The 24,507-nt window shown below is 42.6% G+C and overlaps 1 protein-coding gene across 4 annotated transcripts in view; it reads left to right on the plus strand.

Annotated features, from left to right (window-relative positions):
- Window positions 1-24,507, plus strand: part of cdkal (CDK5 regulatory subunit-associated protein 1-like 1) — an 839,461-nt gene that overhangs the window by 767,802 nt on the left and 47,152 nt on the right. For all 4 annotated transcript variants that reach the window (XM_082974903.1, XM_082974905.1, XM_082974904.1 and 1 more), the window contains 1 exon segment: window positions 20,857-20,940. In XM_082974903.1, the coding sequence (XP_082831029.1) occupies window positions 20,857-20,940 (84 nt within the window).

Here is a 24,507-nt window from a genome sequence, read left to right on the forward strand (position 1 = left end):
TAAATCTCTGTTGTGGTTTTAGTCAGTAGTATATCTCTTCTGTGGTAAATCTCTGTTGTGGTTTTAGGCAGTAGTATATCTCTTCTGTGGTAAATCTCTGTTGTGGTTTTAGTCAGTAGTATATCTCTTCTGTGGTAAATCTCTGTTGTGGTTTTGGGTCAGTAGTATATCTCTTCTGTGGTAAATCTCTGTTGTGGTTTTAGTCAGTAGTAAATCTCTTCTGGTAAATCTCTGTTGTGGTTTTGGGTCAGTAGTATATCTCTTCTGTGGTAAATCTCTGTTGTGGTTTTAGTCAGTAGTAAATCTCTTCTGTGGTAAATCTCTGTTGTGGTTTTAGTCAGTAGTAAATCTCTTCTGTGGTAAATCTCTGTTGTGGTTTTGGGTCAGTAGTATATCTCTTCTGTGGTAAATCTCTGTTGTGGTTTTAGTCAGTAGTAAATCTCTTCTGTGGTAAATCTCTGTTGTGGTTTTGGGTAAGTAGTATATCTCTTCTGTGGTAAATCTCTGTTGTGGTTTTAGTCAGTAGTATATCTCTTCTGTGGTAAATCTCTGTTGTGGTTTTAGTCAGTAGTATATCTCTTCTGTGGTAAATCTCTGTTGTGGTTTTAGTCAGTAGTATATCTCTTCTGTGGTAAATCTCTGTTGTGGTTTTAGTCAGTAGTATATCTCTTCTGTGGTAAATCTCTGTTGTGGTTTTAGTCAGTAGTATATCTCTTCTGTGGTAAATCTCTGTTGTGGTTTTAGTCAGTAGTATATGTCTTCTGTGGTAAATCTCTGTTGTGGTTTTAGTCAGTAGTATATCTCTTCTGTGGTAAATCTCTGTTGTGGTTTTGGGTCAGTAGTAAATCTCTTCTGTGGTAAATCTCTGTTGTGGTTTTAGTCAGTAGTAAATCTCTTCTGTGGTAAATCTCTGTTGTGGTTTTAGTCAGTAGTATATCTCTTCTGTGGTAAATCTCTGTTGTGGTTTTAGTCAGTAGTAAATCTCTTCTGTGGTAAATCTCTGTTGTGGTTTTGGGTCAGTAGTATATCTCTTCTGTGGTAAATCTCTGTTGTGGTTTTGGGTCAGTAGTAAATCTCTTCTGTGGTAAATCTCTGTTGTGGTTTTGGGTCAGTGATTTATCTGGACCAGCAGGCTTTTTCTGTTTTCTCTCTTTTAAAAAGTGAATTTAGTTTGTTTTCTTCTCTGAGATACAAACGACATGGGAGCTGCTCTTTCTGTCTCTCTCTCGCTTTCTCTCTCTCTCCTGTTCTCCGCTCCTCTCTTCTCTCTCCTGTTCTCCTCTCTTCTCTCTCTCTCTCTCTCCTGTTCTCCTCTCTTCTCTCTCTCTCTCTCCTGTTCTCCTCTCTTCTCTCTCTCTCTCTCTCTCCTGTTCTCCTCTCTCCTGTTCTCCTCTCTTCTCTCTCTCTCTCCTGTTCTCCTCTCTCTCTCGCTCTCTCTCCTGTTCTCCTCTCTTCTCTCTCTCTCTCTCTCTCGCTCTCTCTCTCTCTCTCTCTCTCTCTCTCTCTCTCCTGTTCTCCTCTCTCCTGTTCTCCTATCTTCTCTCTCTCTCTCTCCTGTTCTCCTCTCTCCTGTTCTCCTCTCTTCTCTCTCTCTCTCTCTCTCTCCTGTTCTCCTCTCTCCTGTTCTCCTCTCTTCTCTCTCTCTCCTGTTCTCCTCTCTCTCTTCTCTCTCCTGTTCTCTCTTCTCTCTCTCTCTCTCTCTCCTGTTCTCCTCTCTCTCTTCTCTCTCCTGTTCTCCTCTCTTCTCTCTCTCTCTCCTGTTCTCCTCTCTCTCTTCTCTCTCCTGTTCTCTCTTCTCTCTCTCTCTCCTCTCTCTCTCCTGTTCTCCTCTCTCCTGTCTTCTCTCTCCAGCAGTCAGGCTGTGGGAAAAAAATAACCTTCAAGTTCTCAGCTTCACATTTTAGCCCCTAAATTGTTTCTCTACCGATTTTGTTTCATTTTTTAAACATCCCAACAGTATCAGTCAATACAGTACAATGTAGTGTTTTGGAGTAGCCTGCACTTTAAGTTTGTGCTCACAACTTTATTTATTTCTGTGTGAACTTGGCGTTTGGCTGGCCTGGCAGGCTTGTTGGACGGTAAACAGACGTGAATAACACGTTTTAGTGTGTAATTGTTCTGCCCCTCGCTGTGCTGTGTTGGATCTCCACACCACCACCGTGCAGTGAAAAGTCAAAGGGATGTGTCCCAATTGGTACCTTATTCCCTTACGTAGTGCACTACTTTTGACCAGAGTCCTATGGGCCCCGGTCAAAAGTAGTGCACTGCATAGTGAATAGGGTGCGATTTGGGGACGCAAACAAGGTCTACCTGCCAGAACTACCCGTCAGAGCTGGGCTTCTCTCACAGGAGCCTGAGCCAAACTCAATGGGAGAACAAGTTAGCATTAGAATTAGCATTAGTGTGAAGAGTGAATGTGAAAACCGGTTAGCATTTGAATGAGCATTTGTGTTAGTACTGGACCCATGTGTTATTATATCTCCATTAGTGGGTTGTTAGTTCTGGACCCATGTGTTATTATATCTCCATTAGTGGGTTGTTAGTTCTGGACCCATGTGTTATTATATCTCCATTAGTGGGTTGTTAGTTCTGGACCCATGTGTTATTATATCTCCATTAGTGGGTTGTTAGTTCTGGACCCATGTGTTATTATATCTCCATTAGTGGGTTGTTAGTTCTGGACCCATGTGTTATTATATCTCCATTAGTGGGTTGTTAGTACTGGACCCATGTGTTATTATATCTCCATTAGTGGGTTGTTAGTTCTGGACCCATGTGTTATTATATCTCCATTAGTGGGTTGTTAGTTCTGGACCCATGTGTTATTATATCTCCATTAGTGGGTTGTTAGTTCTGGACCCATGTGTTATTATATCTCCATTAGTGGGTTGTTAGTTCTATACCCATGTGTTATTATATCTCCATTAGTGGGTTGTTAGTTCTGGACCCATGTGTTATTATATCTCCATTAGTGGGTTGTTAGTTCTGGACCCATGTGTTATTATATCTCCATTAGTGGGTTGTTAGTACTGGACCCATGTGTTATTATATCTCCATTAGTGGGTTGTTAGTTCTGGACCCATGTGTTATTATATCTCGTCTGAGTGTAGTGGTGTGTGTGGTGTGTGGTGTGTGTGTGTGTGTGTGTGTGTGTGTGTGTGTGTGTGTGTGTGTGTGTGTGTGTGTGTGTGTGTGTGTGTGTGTGTGTGTGTGTGTGTGTGTGTGTGTGTGTGTGTGTGTGTGTGTTCTGCTGGGAACCTGTGCCTTCACTTCAGATGTTTGTTTCTACTCTGTTCTGTGTGAATGTTTGATGACGCTCTGGCTCAGGGGCTTGGACTAGCGCCCCCCCCCCTCACACACACACACACACACACACACACTGGGAGGTGTATAGACTACAGCAGGTCTCCTCATCAGTCCGAGGCTGAACAACGTGTTTCCCCAGCAGCAGCAGCGTCCTCCAGCCAGCCAGCTCATGTCTCTGGATGTTCCTTATGGTGTATGTGTCTTATTGGAACACACACCAGGTGTGAGCACCTGCTCAGGCATCCACCTTTAGTTCAAATGACTAAATAAATCACCCGTTTCTTGTAAGGACAGCAGGTTTTCCACAAACTAGAATTTGTGCTGTGAGCGTCACAGCATCCTGGTTTGTGGTGGTGTTTGTAATTATTGACGACTGGGGGGGTTTTCATACAGGCATCATTCTTTTGTCACAATTTTAAATATATGTATTAAAAAAAAGGCCTTATGTTTGCAGAAGCTTTTTACTCGTATTCAGCATTTTTGAAAAGTAGTTATTGAAATGGCTGACATAAAAAATGTAATACTTTTAACATAGAGTGAAATACAACTTAGAGACCTCAACAGTTCATTAGAGTGACAATTACATGATATAAAACCTCTTCTCTCTTCCTCTCTGACTAGAACCAACAGTTACATGATATAAAACCTCTTCTCTCTTCCTCGCTGACTAGAACCAACAGTTACATGATATAAAACCTCTTCTGTCTCCATGGACCTCTCTTCTCTTCCTCTCCTTCTCTCTGACTAGAACCAACAGTTACATGATATAAAACCTCTTCTCTCTTCCTCTCTGACTAGAACCAACAGTTAGTTACATGATATAAAACCTCTTCTCTCTTCCTCTCTGACTAGAACCAACAGTTACATGATATAAAACCTCTTCTGTCTTCCTCTCTGACTAGAACCAACAGTTACATGATATAAAACCTCTTCTCTCTTCCTCTCTGACTAGAACCAACAGTTACATGATATAAAACCTCTTCTGTCTTCCTCTCTGACTAGAACCAACAGTTACATGATATAAAACCTCTTCTCTCTTCCTCTCTGACTAGAACCAACAGTTACATGATATAAAACCTCTTCTCTCTTCCTCTCTGACTAGAACCAACAGTTACATGATATAAAACCTCTTCTCTCTTCCTCTCTGACTAGAACCAACAGTTACATGATATAAAACCTCTTCTGTCTTCCTCCTCTGACTAGAACCAACAGTTACATGATATAAAACCGTCTTCTCTCTTCCTCTCTGACTAGAACCAACAGTTACATGATATAAAACCGTCTTCTCTCTTCCTCTCTTCCTAGAACCAACAGTTGCATGATATAAAACCTCTTCTCGTCTTCCTCTCTCTGACTAGAACCAACAGTTACATGATATAAAACCTCTTCTGTCTTCCTCTCTGACTAGAACCAACAGTTACATGATATAAAACCTCTTCTCTCTTCCTCTCTCTGACTAGAACCAACAGTTAGATGATATTAAACCTCTTCTGTCTTCCTGGACCTCTCTCTTCTCTTCCTCTTCCTCTCTCTGACTAGAACCAACAGTTACATGATATAAAACCTCTTCTGTCTTCCTGGACCTCTCTCTTCTCTTCCTCTTCCTCTCTCTGACTAGAACCAACAGTGTCTTCTCCTTGTCCCTGGTTCCTGGCTACATGATGAAGAGTCTTAGGTGCAGCACAGCAACACAGATAACAGGAGACATAGATATGTATTGTTTAAGGTTTCCGACTGCAAAAAAACACAGTCTTCCTCTGCCTCTCTTCATCTCTATTTCCTGTCTTTGACTGGAGCCACCAGCTTTCATTTTTCTCCTTGACCCCGGCTCCTACAAGGAACCTACTTGGCCAGGAGTCATGTTCAGTTCTGTACAATCAACAGGAGTCATGTTCAGTACTGAACACAATCAAAAGGAGTCATGTTCAGTACTGAACACAATCAACAGGAGTCATGTTCAGTACTGAACACAATCAACAGGAGTCATGTTCAGTACTGAACACAATCAACAGGAGTCATGTTCAGTACTGAACACAATCAACAGGAGTCATGTTCAGGACTGTACAATCAACAGGAGTCATGTTCAGGACTGTAACACAATCAACAGGAGTCATGTTCAGGACTGAACACAATCAACAGGAGTCATGTTCAGGACTGTAACACAATCAACAGGAGTCATGTTCAGGACTGAACACAATCAACAGGAGTCATGTTCAGGACTGAACACAATCAACAGGAGTCATGTTCAGGACTGTACAATCAACAGGAGTCATGTTCAGTACTGAACACAATCAACAGGAGTCATGTTCAGTACTGAACACAATCAACAGGAGTCATGTTCAGGACTGAACACAATCAACAGGAGTCATGTTCAGTACTGAACACAATCAACAGGAGTCATGTTCAGGACTGAACACAATCAACAGGAGTCATGTTCAGGACTGAACACAATCAACAGGAGTCATGTTCAGTACTGAACACAATCAACAGGAGTCATGTTCAGGACTGAACACAATCAACAGGAGTCATGTTCAGGACTGAACACAATCAACAGGAGTCATGTTCAGGACTGTACAATCAACAGGAGTCATGTTCAGGACTGTACAATCAACAGGAGTCATGTTCAGTACTGAACACAATCAACAGGAGTCATGTTCAGGACTGAACAATCAACAGGAGTCATGTTCAGGACTGTAACACAATCAACAGGATTCTTAGCCTTATATTTTACCAGTATGAACCCAAAGCCACAGTCACGTAGCCTGGTCCCAGATGTGTTTGTGTGTTGTACAGGCTACTGATCTTGAACCAGGCTAACGGGCACAGCGGGTTCAACGATAGGTTCAACTGCCTTCTCTGCACACGTTGGCCAGGTTTCTGTTGGAGAAATGGGAAGATAAACACTCCCCTACCTGTAGATTCACCTCTGGCTGTATCTACATGATTCATTCTACAAGGTTGTCAGATATTGTAGTTTTCTAGGCTCTTCTGCCTCAAGGCAGAAAACAGACAAGCGAGACACGGGGAGCAAATTAGAAACAGGAAAAATCCAGGTAGTTTTAAGATTTCTGTTCTAGTTTGTTTAGACAGTCAGAAAGTTTTCTGTTGCAAGAAACCAAAGTAATTGATAATTGATGTTATGTTCAGCTTTTATAACGAGCCCACACTGTGGTGTTGTGAACTTCCCGTCTTGGAGACATTCTTTTAATCTCCTCCTTGTCAATATTTTATCTGTGTTGTTATCGACAACCAGGCAACTAAAGTCTAACTTTACTTTTTCTCCTCGTCTCAGTGTCAAGTATCTCTGAGGTGATTTGTGAATGTATCCAATCATTACCAAATCTCTCCTCAGATTCCATCCACATGACCGTAGAGTCCTATCACTGAGACCAGGTAGCTTTTAGAGAGCTCCTCTGATGACTTCACCGAGGTTTACCCAACTCATTTAAGGTGGCATCCCAAAAAATGCCGCCCGTAGGGCTCTGGTGAAAAGTAGTGCACTAAATAGGAAGTAGGGTGCCGTTTTGGGACGGCCGCCTTAGTAATTATTGGATGTGTATGGTGACTGACTTCAGCTTTTCTCCTCTCGTTCGATGAGAGCTGTATTCAACCATCCATACAGAGGGTGTTTTCTTATTGCCTAGCCTACTCTGCTGCTCTGAATACATGTTGTTTACCTGTAGTAAGGAGCTTTACTCTGCTGCTCTGAATACATGGTGTTTACCTGTAGTAAGGAGCTTTACTCTGCAGTCTGAATACATGTTGTTTACCTGTAGTAAGGAGCTTTACTCTGCAGTCTGAATACATGTTGTTTACCTGTAGTAAGGAGCTTTACTCTGCTGCTCTGAATACATGGTGTTTACCTGTAGTAAGGAGCTTTACTCTGCTGCTCTGAATACATGTTGTTTACCTGTAGTAAGGAGCTTTACTCTGCTGCTGCTCTGAATACATGTTGTTTACCTGTAGTAAGGAGCTTTACTCTGCAGTCTGAATACATGGTGTTTACCTGTAGTAAGGAGCTTTACTCTGCTGCTCTGAATACATGTTGTTTACCTGTAGTAAGGAGCTTTACTCTGCTGCTGCTCTGAATACATGGTGTTTACCTGTAGTAAGGAGCTTTACTCTGCTGCTCTGAATACATGTTGTTTACCTGTAGTAAGGACCTTTACTCTGCTGCTCTGAATACATGTTGTTTACCTGTAGTAAGGAGCTTTACTCTGCTGCTCTGAATACATGGTGTTTACCTGTAGTAAGGAGCTTTACTCTGCTGCTCTGAATACATGTTGTTTACCTGTAGTAAGGAGCTTTACTCTGCAGTCTGAATACATGTTGTTTACCTGTAGTAAGGAGCTTTACTCTGCTGCTCTGAATACATGTTGTTTACCTGTAGTAAGGAGCTTTACTCTGCAGTCTGAATACATGTTGTTTACCTGTAGTAAGGAGCTTTACTCTGCTGCTCTGAATACATGTTGTTTACCTGTAGTAAGGAGCTTTACTCTGCAGTCTGAATACATGTTGTTTACCTGTAGTAAGGAGCTTTACTCTGCTGCTCTGAATACATGGTGTTTACCTGTAGTAAGGAGCTTTACTCTGCTGCTGCTCTGAATACATGGTGTTTACCTGTAGTAAGGAGCTTTACTCTGCAGTCTGAATACATGGTGTTTACCTGTAGTAAGGAGCTTTACTCTGCTGCTCTGAATACATGGTGTTTACCTGTAGTAAGGAGCTTTACTCTGCTGCTGCTCTGAATACATGTTGTTTACCTGTAGTAAGGAGCTTTACTCTGCAGTCTGAATACATGTTGTTTACCTGTAGTAAGGAGCTTTACTCTGCTGCTCTGAATACATGTTGTTTACCTGTAGTAAGGAGCTTTACTCTGCTGCTGCTCTGAATACATGTTGTTTACCTGTAGTAAGGAGCTTTACTCTGCTGCTCTGAATACATGTTGTTTACCTGTAGTAAGGAGCTTTACTCTGCTCCTCTGAATACATGGTGTTTACCTGTAGTAAGGAGCTTTACTCTGCTGCTGCTCTGAATACATGTTGTTTACCTGTAGTAAGGAGCTTTACTCTGCAGTCTGAATACATGGTGTTTACCTGTAGTAAGGAGCTTTACTCTGCTGCTCTGAATACATGTTGTTTACCTGTAGTAAGGAGCTTTACTCTGCTGCTCTGAATACATGTTGTTTACCTGTAGTAAGGACCTTTACTCTGCTGCTGCTCTGAATACATGGTGTTTACCTGTAGTAAGGAGCTTTACTCTGCTGCTCTGAATACATGGTGTTTACCTGTAGTAAGGAGCTTTACTCTGCTGCTCTGAATACATGTTGTTTACCTATAGTAAGGAGCTTTACTCTGCAGTCTGAATACATGTTGTTTACCTGTAGTAAGGAGCTTTACTCTGCAGTCTGAATACATGGTGTTTACCTGTAGTAAGGAGCTTTACTCTGCAGTCTGAATACATGGTGTTTACCTGTAGTAAGGAGCTTTACTCTGCAGTCTGAATACATGTTGTTTACCTGTAGTAAGGAGCTTTACTCTGCAGTCTGAATACATGTTGTTTACCTGTAGTAAGGAGCTTTACTCTGCAGTCTGAATACATGGTGTTTACCTGTAGTAAGGAGCTTTACTCTGCTGCTCTGAATACATGGTGTTTACCTGTAGTAAGGAGCTTTACTCTGCTGCTCTGAATACATGGTGTTTACCTGTAGTAAGGAGCTTTACTCTGCTGCTCTGAATACATGTTGTTTACCTGTAGTAAGGAGCTTTACTCTGCTGCTCTGAATACATGGTGTTTACCTGTAGTAAGGAGCTTTACTCTGCTGCTCTGAATACATGTTGTTTACCTGTAGTAAGGAGCTTTACTCTGCTGCTCTGAATACATGTTGTTTACCTGTAGTAAGGAGCTTTACTCTGCTGCTCTGAATACATGTTGTTTACCTGTAGTAAGGAGCTTTACTCTGCTGCTCTGAATACATGTTGTTTACCTGTAGTAAGGAGCTTTACTCTGCAGTCTGAATACATGGTGTTTACCTGTAGTAAGGAGCTTTACTCTGCTGCTCTGAATACATGTTGTTTACCTGTAGTAAGGAGCTTTACTCTGCAGTCTGAATACATGTTGTTTACCTGTAGTAAGGAGCTTTACTCTGCTGCTCTGAATACATGTTGTTTACCTGTAGTAAGGAGCTTTACTCTGCTGCTCTGAATACATGTTGTTTACCTGTAGTAAGGAGCTTTACTCTGCTGCTCTGAATACATGTTGTTTACCTGTAGTAAGGAGCTTTACTCTGCAGTCTGAATACATGGTGTTTACCTGTAGTAAGGAGCTTTACTCTGCAGTCTGAATACATGTTGTTTACCTGTAGTAAGGAGCTTTACTCTGCAGTCTGAATACATGTTGTTTACCTGTAGTAAGGAGCTTTACTCTGCTGCTCTGAATACATGGTGTTTACCTGTAGTAAGGAGCTTTACTCTGCTGCTGCTCTGAATACATGGTGTTTACCTGTAGTAAGGAGCTTTACTCTGCTGCTCTGAATACATGTTGTTTACCTGTAGTAAGGAGCTTTACTCTGCTGCTCTGAATACATGGTGTTTACCTGTAGTAAGGAGCTTTACTCTGCTGCTCTGAATACATGTTGTTTACCTGTAGTAAGGAGCTTTACTCTGCAGTCTGAATGCATGGTGTTTACCTGTAGTAAGGAGCTTTACTCTGCTGCTCTGAATACATGGTGTTTACCTGTAGTAAGGAGCTTTACTCTGCAGTCTGAATACATGGTGTTTACCTGTAGTAAGGAGCTTTACTCTGCTGCTCTGAATACATGTTGTTTACCTGTAGTAAGGAGCTTTACTCTGCAGTCTGAATACATGTTGTTTACCTGTAGTAAGGAGCTTTACTCTGCTGCTCTGAATACATGGTGTTTACCTGTAGTAAGGAGCTTTACTCTGCTGCTGCTCTGAATACATGTTGTTTACCTGTAGTAAGGAGCTTTACTCTGCAGTCTGAATACATGTTGTTTACCTGTAGTAAGGATCTTTACTCTGCTGCTCTGAATACATGTTGTTTACCTGTAGTAAGGAGCTTTACTCTGCTGCTCTGAATACATGTTGTTTACCTGTAGTAAGGAGCTTTACTCTGCAGTCTGAATACATGTTGTTTACCTGTAGTAAGGAGCTTTACTCTGCTGCTCTGAATACATGTTGTTTACCTGTAGTAAGGAGCTTTACTCTGCAGTCTGAATACATGGTGTTTACCTGTAGTAAGGAGCTTTACTCTGCTGCTCTGAATACATGTTGTTTACCTGTAGTAAGGAGCTTTACTCTGCAGTCTGAATACATGTTGTTTACCTGTAGTAAGGAGCTTTACTCTGCTGCTCTGAATACATGGTGTTTACCTGTAGTAAGGAGCTTTACTCTGCTGCTGCTCTGAATACATGGTGTTTACCTGTAGTAAGGAGCTTTACTCTGCTGCTCTGAATACATGGTGTTTACCTGTAGTAAGGAGCTTTACTCTGCTGCTCTGAATACATGTTGTTTACCTGTAGTAAGGAGCTTTACTCTGCTGTTGCTCTGAATACATGTTGTTTACCTGTAGTAAGGAGCTTTACTCTGCTGCTCTGAATACATGTTGTTTACCTGTAGTAAGGAGCTTTACTCTGCAGTCTGAATACATGTTGTTTACCTGTAGTAAGGAGCTTTACTCTGCTGCTCTGAATACATGTTGTTTACCTGTAGTAAGGAGCTTTACTCTGCTGCTCTGAATACATGGTGTTTACCTGTAGTAAGGACCTTTACTCTGCTGCTCTGAATACATGTTGTTTACCTGTAGTAAGGAGCTTTACTCTGCAGTCTGAATACATGTTGTTTACCTGTAGTAAGGAGCTTTACTCTGCTGCTCTGAATACATGGTGTTTACCTGTAGTAAGGAGCTTTACTCTGCTGCTGCTCTGAATACATGGTGTTTACCTGTAGTAAGGAGCTTTACTCTGCAGTCTGAATACATGGTGTTTACCTGTAGTAAGGAGCTTTACTCTGCTGCTCTGAATACATGGTGTTTACCTGTAGTAAGGAGCTTTACTCTGCTGCTGCTCTGAATACATGTTGTTTACCTGTAGTAAGGAGCTTTACTCTGCAGTCTGAATACATGTTGTTTACCTGTAGTAAGGAGCTTTACTCTGCAGTCTGAATACATGTTGTTTACCTGTAGTAAGGAGCTTTACTCTGCAGTCTGAATACATGGTGTTTACCTGTAGTAAGGAGCTTTACTCTGCTGCTCTGAATACATGGTGTTTACCTGTAGTAAGGAGCTTTACTCTGCTGCTCTGAATACATGGTGTTTACCTGTAGTAAGGAGCTTTACTCTGCTGCTCTGAATACATGTTGTTTACCTGTAGTAAGGAGCTTTACTCTGCAGTCTGAATACATGTTGTTTACCTGTAGTAAGGAGCTTTACTCTGCTGCTCTGAATACATGTTGTTTACCTGTAGTAAGGAGCTTTACTCTGCTGCTCTGAATACATGTTGTTTACCTGTAGTAAGGAGCTTTACTCTGCTCCTCTGAATACATGGTGTTTACCTGTAGTAAGGAGCTTTACTCTGCAGTCTGAATACATGGTGTTTACCTGTAGTAAGGAGCTTTACTCTGCAGTCTGAATACATGTTGTTTACCTGTAGTAAGGAGCTTTACTCTGCAGTCTGAATACATGTTGTTTACCTGTAGTAAGGAGCTTTACTCTGCTGCTGCTCTGAATACATGGTGTTTACCTGTAGTAAGGAGCTTTACTCTGCTGCTCTGAATACATGGTGTTTACCTGTAGTAAGGAGCTTTACTCTGCAGTCTGAATACATGGTGTTTACCTGTAGTAAGGAGCTTTACTCTGCTGCTCTGAATACATGTTGTTTACCTGTAGTAAGGAGCTTTACTCTGCAGTCTGAATACATGTTGTTTACCTGTAGTAAGGAGCTTTACTCTGCTGCTCTGAATACATGGTGTTTACCTGTAGTAAGGAGCTTTACTCTGCTGCTGCTCTGAATACATGTTGTTTACCTGTAGTAAGGAGCTTTACTCTGCAGTCTGAATACATGTTGTTTACCTGTAGTAAGGAGCTTTACTCTGCTGCTCTGAATACATGTTGTTTACCTGTAGTAAGGAGCTTTACTCTGCTGCTCTGAATACATGTTGTTTACCTGTAGTAAGGAGCTTTACTCTGCAGTCTGAATACATGGTGTTTACCTGTAGTAAGGAGCTTTACTCTGCTGCTCTGAATACATGTTGTTTACCTGTAGTAAGGAGCTTTACTCTGCAGTCTGAATACATGGTGTTTACCTGTAGTAAGGAGCTTTACTCTGCTGCTCTGAATACATGTTGTTTACCTGTAGTAAGGAGCTTTACTCTGCAGTCTGAATACATGTTGTTTACCTGTAGTAAGGAGCTTTACTCTGCTGCTCTGAATACATGTTGTTTACCTGTAGTAAGGAGCTTTACTCTGCTGCTCTGAATACATGGTGTTTACCTGTAGTAAGGAGCTTTACTCTGCTGCTGCTCTGAATACATGTTGTTTACCTGTAGTAAGGAGCTTTACTCTGCTGCTCTGAATACATGGTGTTTACCTGTAGTAAGGAGCTTTACTCTGCTGCTCTGAATACATGTTGTTTACCTGTAGTAAGGAGCTTTACTCTGCTGCTCTGAATACATGTTGTTTACCTGTAGTAAGGAGCTTTACTCTGCTGCTCTGAATACATGTTGTTTACCTGTAGTAAGGAGCTTTACTCTGCTGCTCTGAATACATGTTGTTTACCTGTAGTAAGGAGCTTTACTCTGCAGTCTGAATACATGGTGTTTACCTGTAGTAAGGAGCTTTACTCTGCTGCTCTGAATACATGTTGTTTACCTGTAGTAAGGAGCTTTACTCTGCAGTCTGAATACATGTTGTTTACCTGTAGTAAGGAGCTTTACTCTGCTGCTCTGAATACATGTTGTTTACCTGTAGTAAGGAGCTTTACTCTGCTGCTCTGAATACATGTTGTTTACCTGTAGTAAGGAGCTTTACTCTGCTCCTCTGAATACATGGTGTTTACCTGTAGTAAGGAGCTTTACTCTGCAGTCTGAATACATGGTGTTTACCTGTAGTAAGGAGCTTTACTCTGCAGTCTGAATACATGTTGTTTACCTGTAGTAAGGAGCTTTACTCTGCAGTCTGAATACATGTTGTTTACCTGTAGTAAGGAGCTTTACTCTGCTGCTCTGAATACATGGTGTTTACCTGTAGTAAGGAGCTTTACTCTGCTGCTGCTCTGAATACATGGTGTTTACCTGTAGTAAGGAGCTTTACTCTGCTGCTCTGAATACATGTTGTTTACCTGTAGTAAGGAGCTTTACTCTGCTGCTCTGAATACATGGTGTTTACCTGTAGTAAGGAGCTTTACTCTGCTGCTCTGAATACATGTTGTTTACCTGTAGTAAGGAGCTTTACTCTGCAGTCTGAATACATGGTGTTTACCTGTAGTAAGGAGCTTTACTCTGCTGCTCTGAATACATGGTGTTTACCTGTAGTAAGGAGCTTTACTCTGCAGTCTGAATACATGGTGTTTACCTGTAGTAAGGAGCTTTACTCTGCTGCTCTGAATACATGTTGTTTACCTGTAGTAAGGAGCTTTACTCTGCAGTCTGAATACATGTTGTTTACCTGTAGTAAGGAGCTTTACTCTGCTGCTCTGAATACATGTTGTTTACCTGTAGTAAGGAGCTTTACTCTGCTGCTGCTCTGAATACATGTTGTTTACCTGTAGTAAGGAGCTTTACTCTGCAGTCTGAATACATGTTGTTTACCTGTAGTAAGGATCTTTACTCTGCTGCTCTGAATACATGTTGTTTACCTGTAGTAAGGAGCTTTACTCTGCTGCTCTGAATACATGTTGTTTACCTGTAGTAAGGAGCTTTACTCTGCAGCTCTGAATACATGTTGTTTACCTGTAGTAAGGAGCTTTACTCTGCTGCTCTGAATACATGTTGTTTACCTGTAGTAAGGAGCTTTACTCTGCAGTCTGAATACATGGTGTTTACCTGTAGTAAGGAGCTTTACTCTGCTGCTCTGAATACATGTTGTTTACCTGTAGTAAGGAGCTTTACTCTGCAGTCTGAATACATGTTGTTTACCTGTAGTAAGGAGCTTTACTCTGCTGCTCTGAATACATGGTGTTTACCTGTAGTAAGGAGCTTTACTCTGCTGCTGCTCTGAATACATGGTGTTTACCTGTAGTAAGGAGCTTTACTCTGCTGCTCTGAATACATGGTGTTTACCTGTAGTAAGGAGCTTTACTCTGCTGCTCTGAATACATGTTGTTTACCTGTAGTAAGGAGCTTTACTCTGCTGTTGCTCTGAATACATGTTGTTTACCTGTAGTAAGGAGCTTTACTCTGCTGCTCTGAATACATGTTGTTTACCTGTAGTAAGGAGCTTTACTCTGCAGTCTGAATACATGTTGTTTACCTGTAGTAAGGAGCTTTACTCTGCTGCTCTGAATACATGTTGTTTACCTGTAGTAAGGAGCTTTACTCTGCTGCTCTGAATACATGGTGTTTACCTGTAGTAAGGAGCTTTACTCTGCTGCTCTGAATACATGTTGTTTACCTGTAGTAAGGAGCTTTACTCTGCAGTCTGAATACATGTTGTTTACCTGTAGTAAGGAGCTTTACTCTGCTGCTCTGAATACATGGTGTTTACCTGTAGTAAGGAGCTTTACTCTGCTGCTGCTCTGAATACATGGTGTTTACCTGTAGTAAGGAGCTTTACTCTGCAGTCTGAATACATGGTGTTTACCTGTAGTAAGGAGCTTTACTCTGCTGCTCTGAATACATGGTGTTTACCTGTAGTAAGGAGCTTTACTCTGCTGCTGCTCTGAATACATGTTGTTTACCTGTAGTAAGGAGCTTTACTCTGCAGTCTGAATACATGTTGTTTACCTGTAGTAAGGAGCTTTACTCTGCAGTCTGAATACATGTTGTTTACCTGTAGTAAGGAGCTTTACTCTGCAGTCTGAATACATGGTGTTTACCTGTAGTAAGGAGCTTTACTCTGCTGCTCTGAATACATGGTGTTTACCTGTAGTAAGGAGCTTTACTCTGCTGCTCTGAATACATGGTGTTTACCTGTAGTAAGGAGCTTTACTCTGCTGCTCTGAATACATGTTGTTTACCTGTAGTAAGGAGCTTTACTCTGCAGTCTGAATACATGTTGTTTACCTGTAGTAAGGAGCTTTACTCTGCTGCTCTGAATACATGTTGTTTACCTGTAGTAAGGAGCTTTACTCTGCTGCTCTGAATACATGTTGTTTACCTGTAGTAAGGAGCTTTACTCTGCTCCTCTGAATACATGGTGTTTACCTGTAGTAAGGAGCTTTACTCTGCAGTCTGAATACATGGTGTTTACCTGTAGTAAGGAGCTTTACTCTGCAGTCTGAATACATGTTGTTTACCTGTAGTAAGGAGCTTTACTCTGCAGTCTGAATACATGTTGTTTACCTGTAGTAAGGAGCTTTACCTGCTGCTGCTCTGAATACATGGTGTTTACCTGTAGTAAGGAGCTTTACTCTGCTGCTCTGAATACATGGTGTTTACCTGTAGTAAGGAGCTTTACTCTGCAGTCTGAATACATGGTGTTTACCTGTAGTAAGGAGCTTTACTCTGCTGCTCTGAATACATGTTGTTTACCTGTAGTAAGGAGCTTTACTCTGCAGTCTGAATACATGTTGTTTACCTGTAGTAAGGAGCTTTACTCTGCTGCTCTGAATACATGGTGTTTACCTGTAGTAAGGAGCTTTACTCTGCTGCTGCTCTGAATACATGTTGTTTACCTGTAGTAAGGAGCTTTACTCTGCAGTCTGAATACATGTTGTTTACCTGTAGTAAGGAGCTTTACTCTGCTGCTCTGAATACATGTTGTTTACCTGTAGTAAGGAGCTTTACTCTGCTGCTCTGAATACATGTTGTTTACCTGTAGTAAGGAGCTTTACTCTGCAGTCTGAATACATGGTGTTTACCTGTAGTAAGGAGCTTTACTCTGCTGCTCTGAATACATGTTGTTTACCTGTAGTAAGGAGCTTTACTCTGCAGTCTGAATACATGGTGTTTACCTGTAGTAAGGAGCTTTACTCTGCTGCTCTGAATACATGTTGTTTACCTGTAGTAAGGAGCTTTACTCTGCAGTCTGAATACATGTTGTTTACCTGTAGTAAGGAGCTTTACTCTGCTGCTCTGAATACATGTTGTTTACCTGTAGTAAGGAGCTTTACTCTGCTGCTCTGAATACATGGTGTTTACCTGTAGTAAGGAGCTTTACTCTGCTGCTGCTCTGAATACATGGTGTTTACCTGTAGTAAGGAGCTTTACTCTGCTGCTCTGAATACATGGTGTTTACCTGTAGTAAGGAGCTTTACTCTGCTGCTCTGAATACATGTTGTTTACCTGTAGTAAGGAGCTTTACTCTGCTGTTGCTCTGAATACATGTTGTTTACCTGTAGTAAGGAGCTTTACTCGACTGCTCTGAATACATGTTGTTTACCTGTAGTAAGGAGCTTTACTCTGCAGTCTGAATACATGTTGTTTACCTGTAGTAAGGAGCTTTACTCTGCAGTCTGAATACATGTTGTTTACCTGTAGTAAGGAGCTTTACTCTGCAGTCTGAATACATGTTGTTTACCTGTAGTAAGGAGCTTTACTCTGCTGCTGCTCTGAATACATGTTGTTTACCTGTAGTAAGGAGTTGTGTCTGTAATGGTATGTATGTGTCCTTCAGGTATAGTGGGTGTATAGATGTGGTGCTCTGGTCCTTCAGGTATAGTGGGTGTATAGATGCTCTGGTCCTTCAGGTATAGTGGGTGTATAGATGCTCTGGTCCTTCAGGTATAGTGGGTGTATAGATGCTCTGGTCCTTCAGGTATAGTGGGTGTATAGATGCTCTGGTCCTTCAGGTATAGTGGGTGTATAGATGTGGTGCTCTGGTCCTTCAGGTATAGTGGGTGTATAGATGCTCTGGTCCTTCAGGTATAGTGGGTGTATAGATGCTCTGGTCCTTCAGGTATAGTGGGTGTATAGATGTGGTGCTCTGGTCCTTCAGGTATAGTGGGTTTATAGATGCTCTGGTCCTTCAGGTATAGTGGGTGTATAGATGCTCTGGTCCTTCAGGTATAGTGGGTGTATAGATGCTCTGGTCCTTCAGGTATAGTGGGTGTATAGATGCTCTGGTCCTTCAGGTATAGTGGGTGTATAGATGCTCTGGTCCTTCAGGTATAGTGGGTGTATAGATGCTCTGGTCCTTCAGGTATAGTGGGTGTATAGATGCTCTGGTCCTTCAGGTATAGTGGGTGTATAGATGTGGTGCTCTGGTCCTTCAGGTATAGTGGGTTTATAGATGCTCTGGTCCTTCAGGTATAGTGGGTGTATAGATGCTCTGGTCCTTCAGGTATAGTGGGTGTATAGATGCTCTGGTCCTTCAGGTATAGTGGGTGTATAGATGCTCTGGTCCTTCAGGTATAGTGGGTGTATAGATGCTCTGGTCCTTCAGGTATAGTGGGTGTATAAATGCTCTGGTCCTTCAGGTATAGTGGGTGTATAGATGCTCTGGTCCTTCAGGTATAGTGGGTGTATAGATGCTCTGGTCCTTCAGGTATAGTGGGTGTATAGATGTGGTGCTCTGGTCCTTCAGGTATAGTGGGTGTATAGATGCTCTGGTCCTTCAGGTATAGTGGGTGTATAGATGCTCTGGTCCTTCAGGTATAGTGGGTGTATAGATGCTCTGGTCCTTCAGGTATAGTGGGTGTATAGATGCTCTGGTCCTTCAGGTATAGTGGGTGTATAAATGTGGTGCTCTGGTCCTTCAGGTATAGTGGGTGTATAGATGTTGGGTGTATAAATGTATTAGTGTTGTATTGGCCATCAGTTGTCTGTTGGTGTTCCTCATGCAGTCTCTCTCTGTCCAATACTCTCCCTGTAATGTCAGACAGACTTTTAACGTTGGCACGGACAGCCTTTTCCATGTTCCCCTTTGTGTTGCTTGGCATTCTGGGCAGGGTGACAGGAGGTGGAGGAGCAGGCTGTGTGTTTTAATGAGCCTTGAAACCAGGGGAGAGACACACACACAACCAGGGGAGTGACGATGAGAGGAGCTCCTGCCTGTCATCGAGCCTCCTCTCTTCTCCTTTTCCTCCTCTTCTTCTTCTCCTATTCTCTCCTCCTATTCTCTTCTTCTCCTATTCTCTTCTTCTCCTATTCTCTTCTTCTCCTCCTCTCTTCTTCTCCTATTCTCTTCTTCTTCTCCAATTCTCTTCTTCTCCTATTCTCTTCTTCTCCTCCTCTCTTCTTCTCCTCCTCTCTTCTTCTCCTATTCTCTTCTTCTTCTCCTCTATTCTTCTCCTATTATTTTCTCCTATTCTCTTCTTCTTCGCCTCCTCTCTTCTCCTCTTCGGCTCCTCTCCTCTATCTCCTCCTCTTCTCTATCGCCTCCTTTTCAACTTGCCTTTTCATCGGTCTCTCTTTTTGCCAGCCCCTATTGGGGAGGGGGGGGGGGGGGGGGGGAGATTGTAAGGAGGTGGTTGAGGAGAGGGGGATGGGAAGGGGGGAGAGTAGGGAGGAGTGGAGGGGTAAGGGGAGGGGTAAGGAGGGGGGGGAGACCAAAACAACAAGCAGCTTTCACGGGGCATCTTTTAGTCTGCTCTCTCAAAAGGACAGCTGCTCCCCAAACCACTTCTGGAAATAAAGTGAAAGCAATTAAGATATGATAAAGAGCTCTCTCTCTCTCTCTCTCTCTCTCTCTCTCTCTCTCTCTCTCGCTCTCGCTCTCTTTCTCTCTCTCTCTTTCTATCTAAGCATTAGGTATTTTTCCTTTGGAAGACAGAAGCACGGAGGCCCTTATAGACAATGGACATGCATATTGGAAGTCTGTCTGAGACTTAATAGGACGAGTGCAGGCCTCTCTCGTGTGTGTGTGTGTGTGTGTGTGTGTGTGTGTGTGTGTGTGTGTGTGTGTGTGTGTGTGTGTGTGTGTGTGTGTGTGTGTGTGTGTGTGTGTGTGTGTGTGTGTGTGTGTGTGTGTGTGTGTGTGTGTGTGTGTGTGTGTGTGTGTGTGTGCCCGTGTGTGTGTGTGTGCCCGTGTGTGTGTGTGTGTGCCCGTGTGTGTGTGCCCGTGTGTGTGTGTGTGCCCGTGTGATTTAACACCAACATTCTGTAGAAAATTTGACGATTCTCCTTCCTTCAACATCCCCGGTCTCCATGGCAACCAGTTTCGAAGCAATTAGCTCGCTATCAGGAACTCTACATTCCTTAATTGGTTCATCACAGATGATATTAACTATAGAAGCCACATCATGGATTCTTTTTTCATTTCATTTACTACACTAACAGATACTATTAAAACAAACTGACATGAGATAACGTCCTCTATTCTCTTTGAGGATTTGTTCCTTGTTTGATCTGTGTGTCTTTGGCAGAATGATTGGTAGTGTATGTGTGTTGGGTTGGTGACAGCCCTGGACACGTTGGTTTCTGCCTGTTGTAGCTAGTCCTCTCTCTTTCTATGTCATCTAATTAGCACATCTTCATGATGGGAACATATTCTCTTTCTGTGGGTGTGAAGAGACAGAGAGAGAGAGAGAGACATTAAAAAACATCCAATTTCAGAACTTCGTTTGTGAGGTTTCGTTAAAATAGCACCTTTTTTACGGGCTAATAAAAGAGATGTATTTATGCTGTGATCGCTAGACATTAAACAGCCTTGGGCTCAGATGGCACCCTATTCAGACATTAAACAGCCTTGATCTCAGATGGCACCCTATTCAGACATTAAACAGCCTTGATCTCAGATGGCACCCTATTCAGACATTAAACAGCCTTGGGCTCAGATGGCACCCTATTCAGACATTAAACAGCCTTGATCTCAGATGGCACCCTATTCAGACATTAAACAGCATTGGGCTCAGATGGCACCCTATTCAGACATTAAATAGCCTTGATCTCAGATGGCACCCTATTCAGACATTAAACAGCCTTGATCTCAGATGGCACCCTATTCAGACATTAAACAGCCTTGATCTCAGATGGCACCCTAGTCATGTTCCAGTTGAGATAGTCCTGGTCTGAGTCCAGTCATGTTCCAGTTGAGACAGTCCTGGTCTGAGTCCAGTCATGTTCCAGTTGAGACAGTCCTGGTCTGAGTCCAGTCATGTTCCAGTTGAGACAGTCCTGGTCTGAGTCCAGTCATGTTCCAGTTGAGACAGTCCTGGTCTGAGTCCAGTCATGTTCCAGTTGAGACAGTCCTGGTCTGAGTCCAGTCATGTTCCAGTTGAGACAGTCCTGGTCTGAGTCCAGTCATGTTCCAGTTGAGACAGTCCTGGTCTGAGTCCAGTCATGTTCCAGTTGAGATAGTCCTGGTCTGAGTCCAGTTGAAATACTGTAGTCTCACTCTGCGTTTGTTCTCTCTCCTTATCATGTATAACATGAGCTTTGTATCAACTGTGGATAAAATAATGTTGTGTTAAAAGTGCCAGTCTTTCTTGTCTTTCAGATTGGGGAGACCCAGCAGGTGCTTGTGACTGAGGAGTCCTTTGACGCCCAGTACTATGTGGCTCACAACAAATATTATGAGCAGGTAAGACACAGTGTTTCCTTCAACTCCCCCTGCTACACCCCAGACAGGCATTTCACTACAGTTGAAGACCAGAACAGATCACATTAGAAGGTTTATATAGATGTAGTTTATAGAAGTCTGCTTATACACAACATCACCATGGAAACAATAGGTTTAACTGTCTGTACTGTTATACATGACATCACCATGGAAACAATAGGTTTGACTGTCTGTACTGTTATACACGACATCACCATGGAAACATTAGGTTTGAATGTCTGTACTGTTATACACGACATCACCATGGAAACATTAGGTTTGACTGTCTGTACTGTTATACACGACATCACCATGGAAACATTAGGTTTGACTGTCTGTACTGTTATACACGACATCACCATGGAAACATTAGGTTTGACTGTCTGTACTGTTATACACGACATCACCATGGAAACAATAGGTTTAACTGTCTGTACTGTTATACACGACATCACCATGGAAACATTAGGTTTGACTGTCTGTACTGTTATACACGACATCACCATGGAAACATTAGGTTTGACTGTCTGTACTGTTATACACGACATCACCATGGAAACATTAGGTTTGACTGTCTGTACTGTTATACACGACATCACCATGGAAACAATAGGTTTAACTGTCTGTACTGTTATACACGACATCACCATGGAAACATTAGGTTTGACTGTCTGTACTGTTATACACGACATCACCATGGAAACAATAGGTTTAACTGTCTGTACTGTTATACACGACATCACCATGGAAACATTTGGTTTGACTGTCCGTCCTCTTTATGCTCTTATCACAGAGAAATTACCAACCGGAATAACACGTTGGCTTTTATACAGGTGGCTACCACAGGTTAGCTTGTAATGCAGGTGGTTACCCCAGGTTAGCTTAGCTTGTAATGCAGGGGGTTACCCCAGGTTAGCTTAGCTTGTAATGCAGGTGGTTACCCCAGGTTAGCTTAGCTTGTAATGCAGGTGGTTACCCCAGGTTAGCTTAGCTTGTAATGTAGGTGGTTACCCCAGGTTAGATTAGTCTGTGTGGGGTTAGATTGTAATGCAGGTAGTAGATTAGTCTGTGTGTGGTTAGCTTGTAATGTAGGTGGTTACCCCAGGTTAGCTTAGCTTGTAATGCAGGTGGTTACCCCAGGTTAGCTTAGCTTGTAATGCAGGTGGTTACCCCAGGTTAGCTTAGCTTGTAATGCAGGGGGTTACCCCAGGTTAGCTTAGCTTGTAATGCAGGTGGTTACCCCAGGTTAGCTTAGCTTGTAATGCAGGTGGTTACATCAGGTTAGCTTAGCTTGTAATGTAGGTGGTTACCCCAGGTTAGCTTAGCTTGTAATGCAGGTGGTTACCCCAGGTTAGCTTAGCTTGTAATGTAGGTGGTTACCCCAGGTTAGCTTAGCTTGTAATGCAGGTGGTTACCCCAGGTTAGCTTAGCTTGTAATGCAGGTGGTTACCCCAGGTTAGCTTAGCTTGTAATGCAGGTGGTTACATCAGGTTAGCTTAGCTTGTAATGCAGGTGGTTACCCCAGGTTAGCTTAGCTTGTAATGCAGGTGGTTACATCAGGTTAGCTTAGCTTGTAATGCAGGTGGTTACCCCAGGTTAGCTTAGCTTGTAATGCAGGTGGTTACCCTTGGTTAGCTTAGCTTGTAATGCAGGTGGTTACCCTTGGTTAGCTTAGCTTGTAATGCAGGTGGTTACATCAGGTTAGCTTAGCTTGTAATGCAGGTGGTTACCCCAGGTTAGCTTAGCTTGTAATGCAGGTGGTTATCCCAGGTTAGCTTAGCTTATAATGCAGGTGGTTACCCTTGGTTAGCTTAGCTTGTAATGCAGGTGGTTACCCCAGGTTAGCTTAGCTTGTAATGCAGGTGGTTACATCAGGTTAGCTTAGCTTGTAATGCAGGTGGTTACCCCAGGTTAGCTTAGCTTGTAATGCAGGTGGTTACATCAGGTTAGCTTAGCTTGTAATGCAGGTGGTTACCCCAGGTTAGCTTAGCTTGTAATGCAGGTGGTTACCCTTGGTTAGCTTAGCTTGTAATGCAGGTGGTTACCCTTGGTTAGCTTAGCTTGTAATGCAGGTGGTTACCTCAGGTTAGCTTAGCTTGTAATGCAGGTGGTTACCCCAGGTTAGCTCAGCTTGTAATGCAGGTGGTTACCCCAGTTTAGCTTAGCTTGTAATGTAGGTGGTTACCCCAGGTTAGCTTAGCTTGTAATGCAGGTGGTTACCCCAGGTTAGCTTAGCTTGTAATGTAGGTGGTTACCCCAGGTTAGCTTAGCTTGTAATGCAGGTGGTTACCCCAGGTTAGCTTAGCTTGTAATGCAGGTGGTTACCCCAGGTTAGCTTAGCTTGTAATGCAGGTGGTTACCCCAGGTTAGCTTAGCTTGTAATGCAGGTGGTTACCCCAGGTTAGCTTAGCTTGTAATGCAGGTGGTTATCCCAGGTTAGCTTAGCTTATAATGCAGGTGGTTACCCTTGGTTAGCTTAGCTTGTAATGCAGGTGGTTACCCCAGGTTAGCTTAGCTTGTAATGCAGGTGGTTACATCAGGTTAGCTTAGCTTGTAATGCAGGTGGTTACCCCAGGTTAGCTTAGCTTGTAATGCAGGTGGTTACATCAGGTTAGCTTAGCTTGTAATGCAGGTGGTTACCCCAGGTTAGCTTAGCTTGTAATGCAGGTGGTTACCCTTGGTTAGCTTAGCTTGTAATGCAGGTGGTTACCCTTGGTTAGCTTAGCTTGTAATGCAGGTGGTTACCTCAGGTTAGCTTAGCTTGTAATGCAGGTGGTTACCCCAGGTTAGCTCAGCTTGTAATGCAGGTGGTTACCCCAGTTTAGCTTAGCTTGTAATGTAGGTGGTTACCCCAGGTTAGCTTAGCTTGTAATGCAGGTGGTTACCCCAGGTTAGCTTAGCTTGTAATGTAGGTGGTTACCCCAGGTTAGCTTAGCTTGTAATGCAGGTGGTTACCCCAGGTTAGCTTAGCTTGTAATGCAGGTGGTTACCCCAGGTTAGCTTAGCTTGTAATCAATCACCCTCCAGTCCTCCGTTTTGGCAACTGATAATAAGACTAATCTCCTGCTTATAATGTGCAAACATTCAGTCCAGCCTTCATCCTTCCAGCCTTCATCCTTCCAGCCTTTAGCCACATTCCAGCTGAAAATCCCACAGCACACTGCTGCACATGGCTTCAAAGCTTCCCTCCCTCCCTGTAAAAAAAATAACTTTCAAACATCCCTTCAAATAAATCAATTTACTCCTGTGTTAACAATCATCAAAACCATGTTTGAAGTTGTGCATTTTAAAAAGGGACGGGAAGAGAGCAGTGATACTTGTTCTCCCAGCTGGTCTTGTCTCTGGGCTATAAATGTAGTTACAACTGTCATCTAGTTTCTGTAGCTCCAGGTAGAATGTTGGTAGTTTGATCTTAGTCAAAGGGTTTTCCAAACCCACCCACCCCTCCAAAGGGATTTTTTTTTGGCATGCCCATCCTAAATCAGGGGCTGTCTAGAGGGCTGAGTACACAGTGACCGGTCTCTAGAAGTGCTGTTTTACTCTGCTTCT

This window comes from Salmo salar, chromosome 05 (genome assembly GCF_965601325.2).
Source record: "Salmo salar chromosome 05, fSalSal1, whole genome shotgun sequence".
Lineage (NCBI taxonomy): Eukaryota > Metazoa > Chordata > Actinopteri > Salmoniformes > Salmonidae > Salmo > Salmo salar.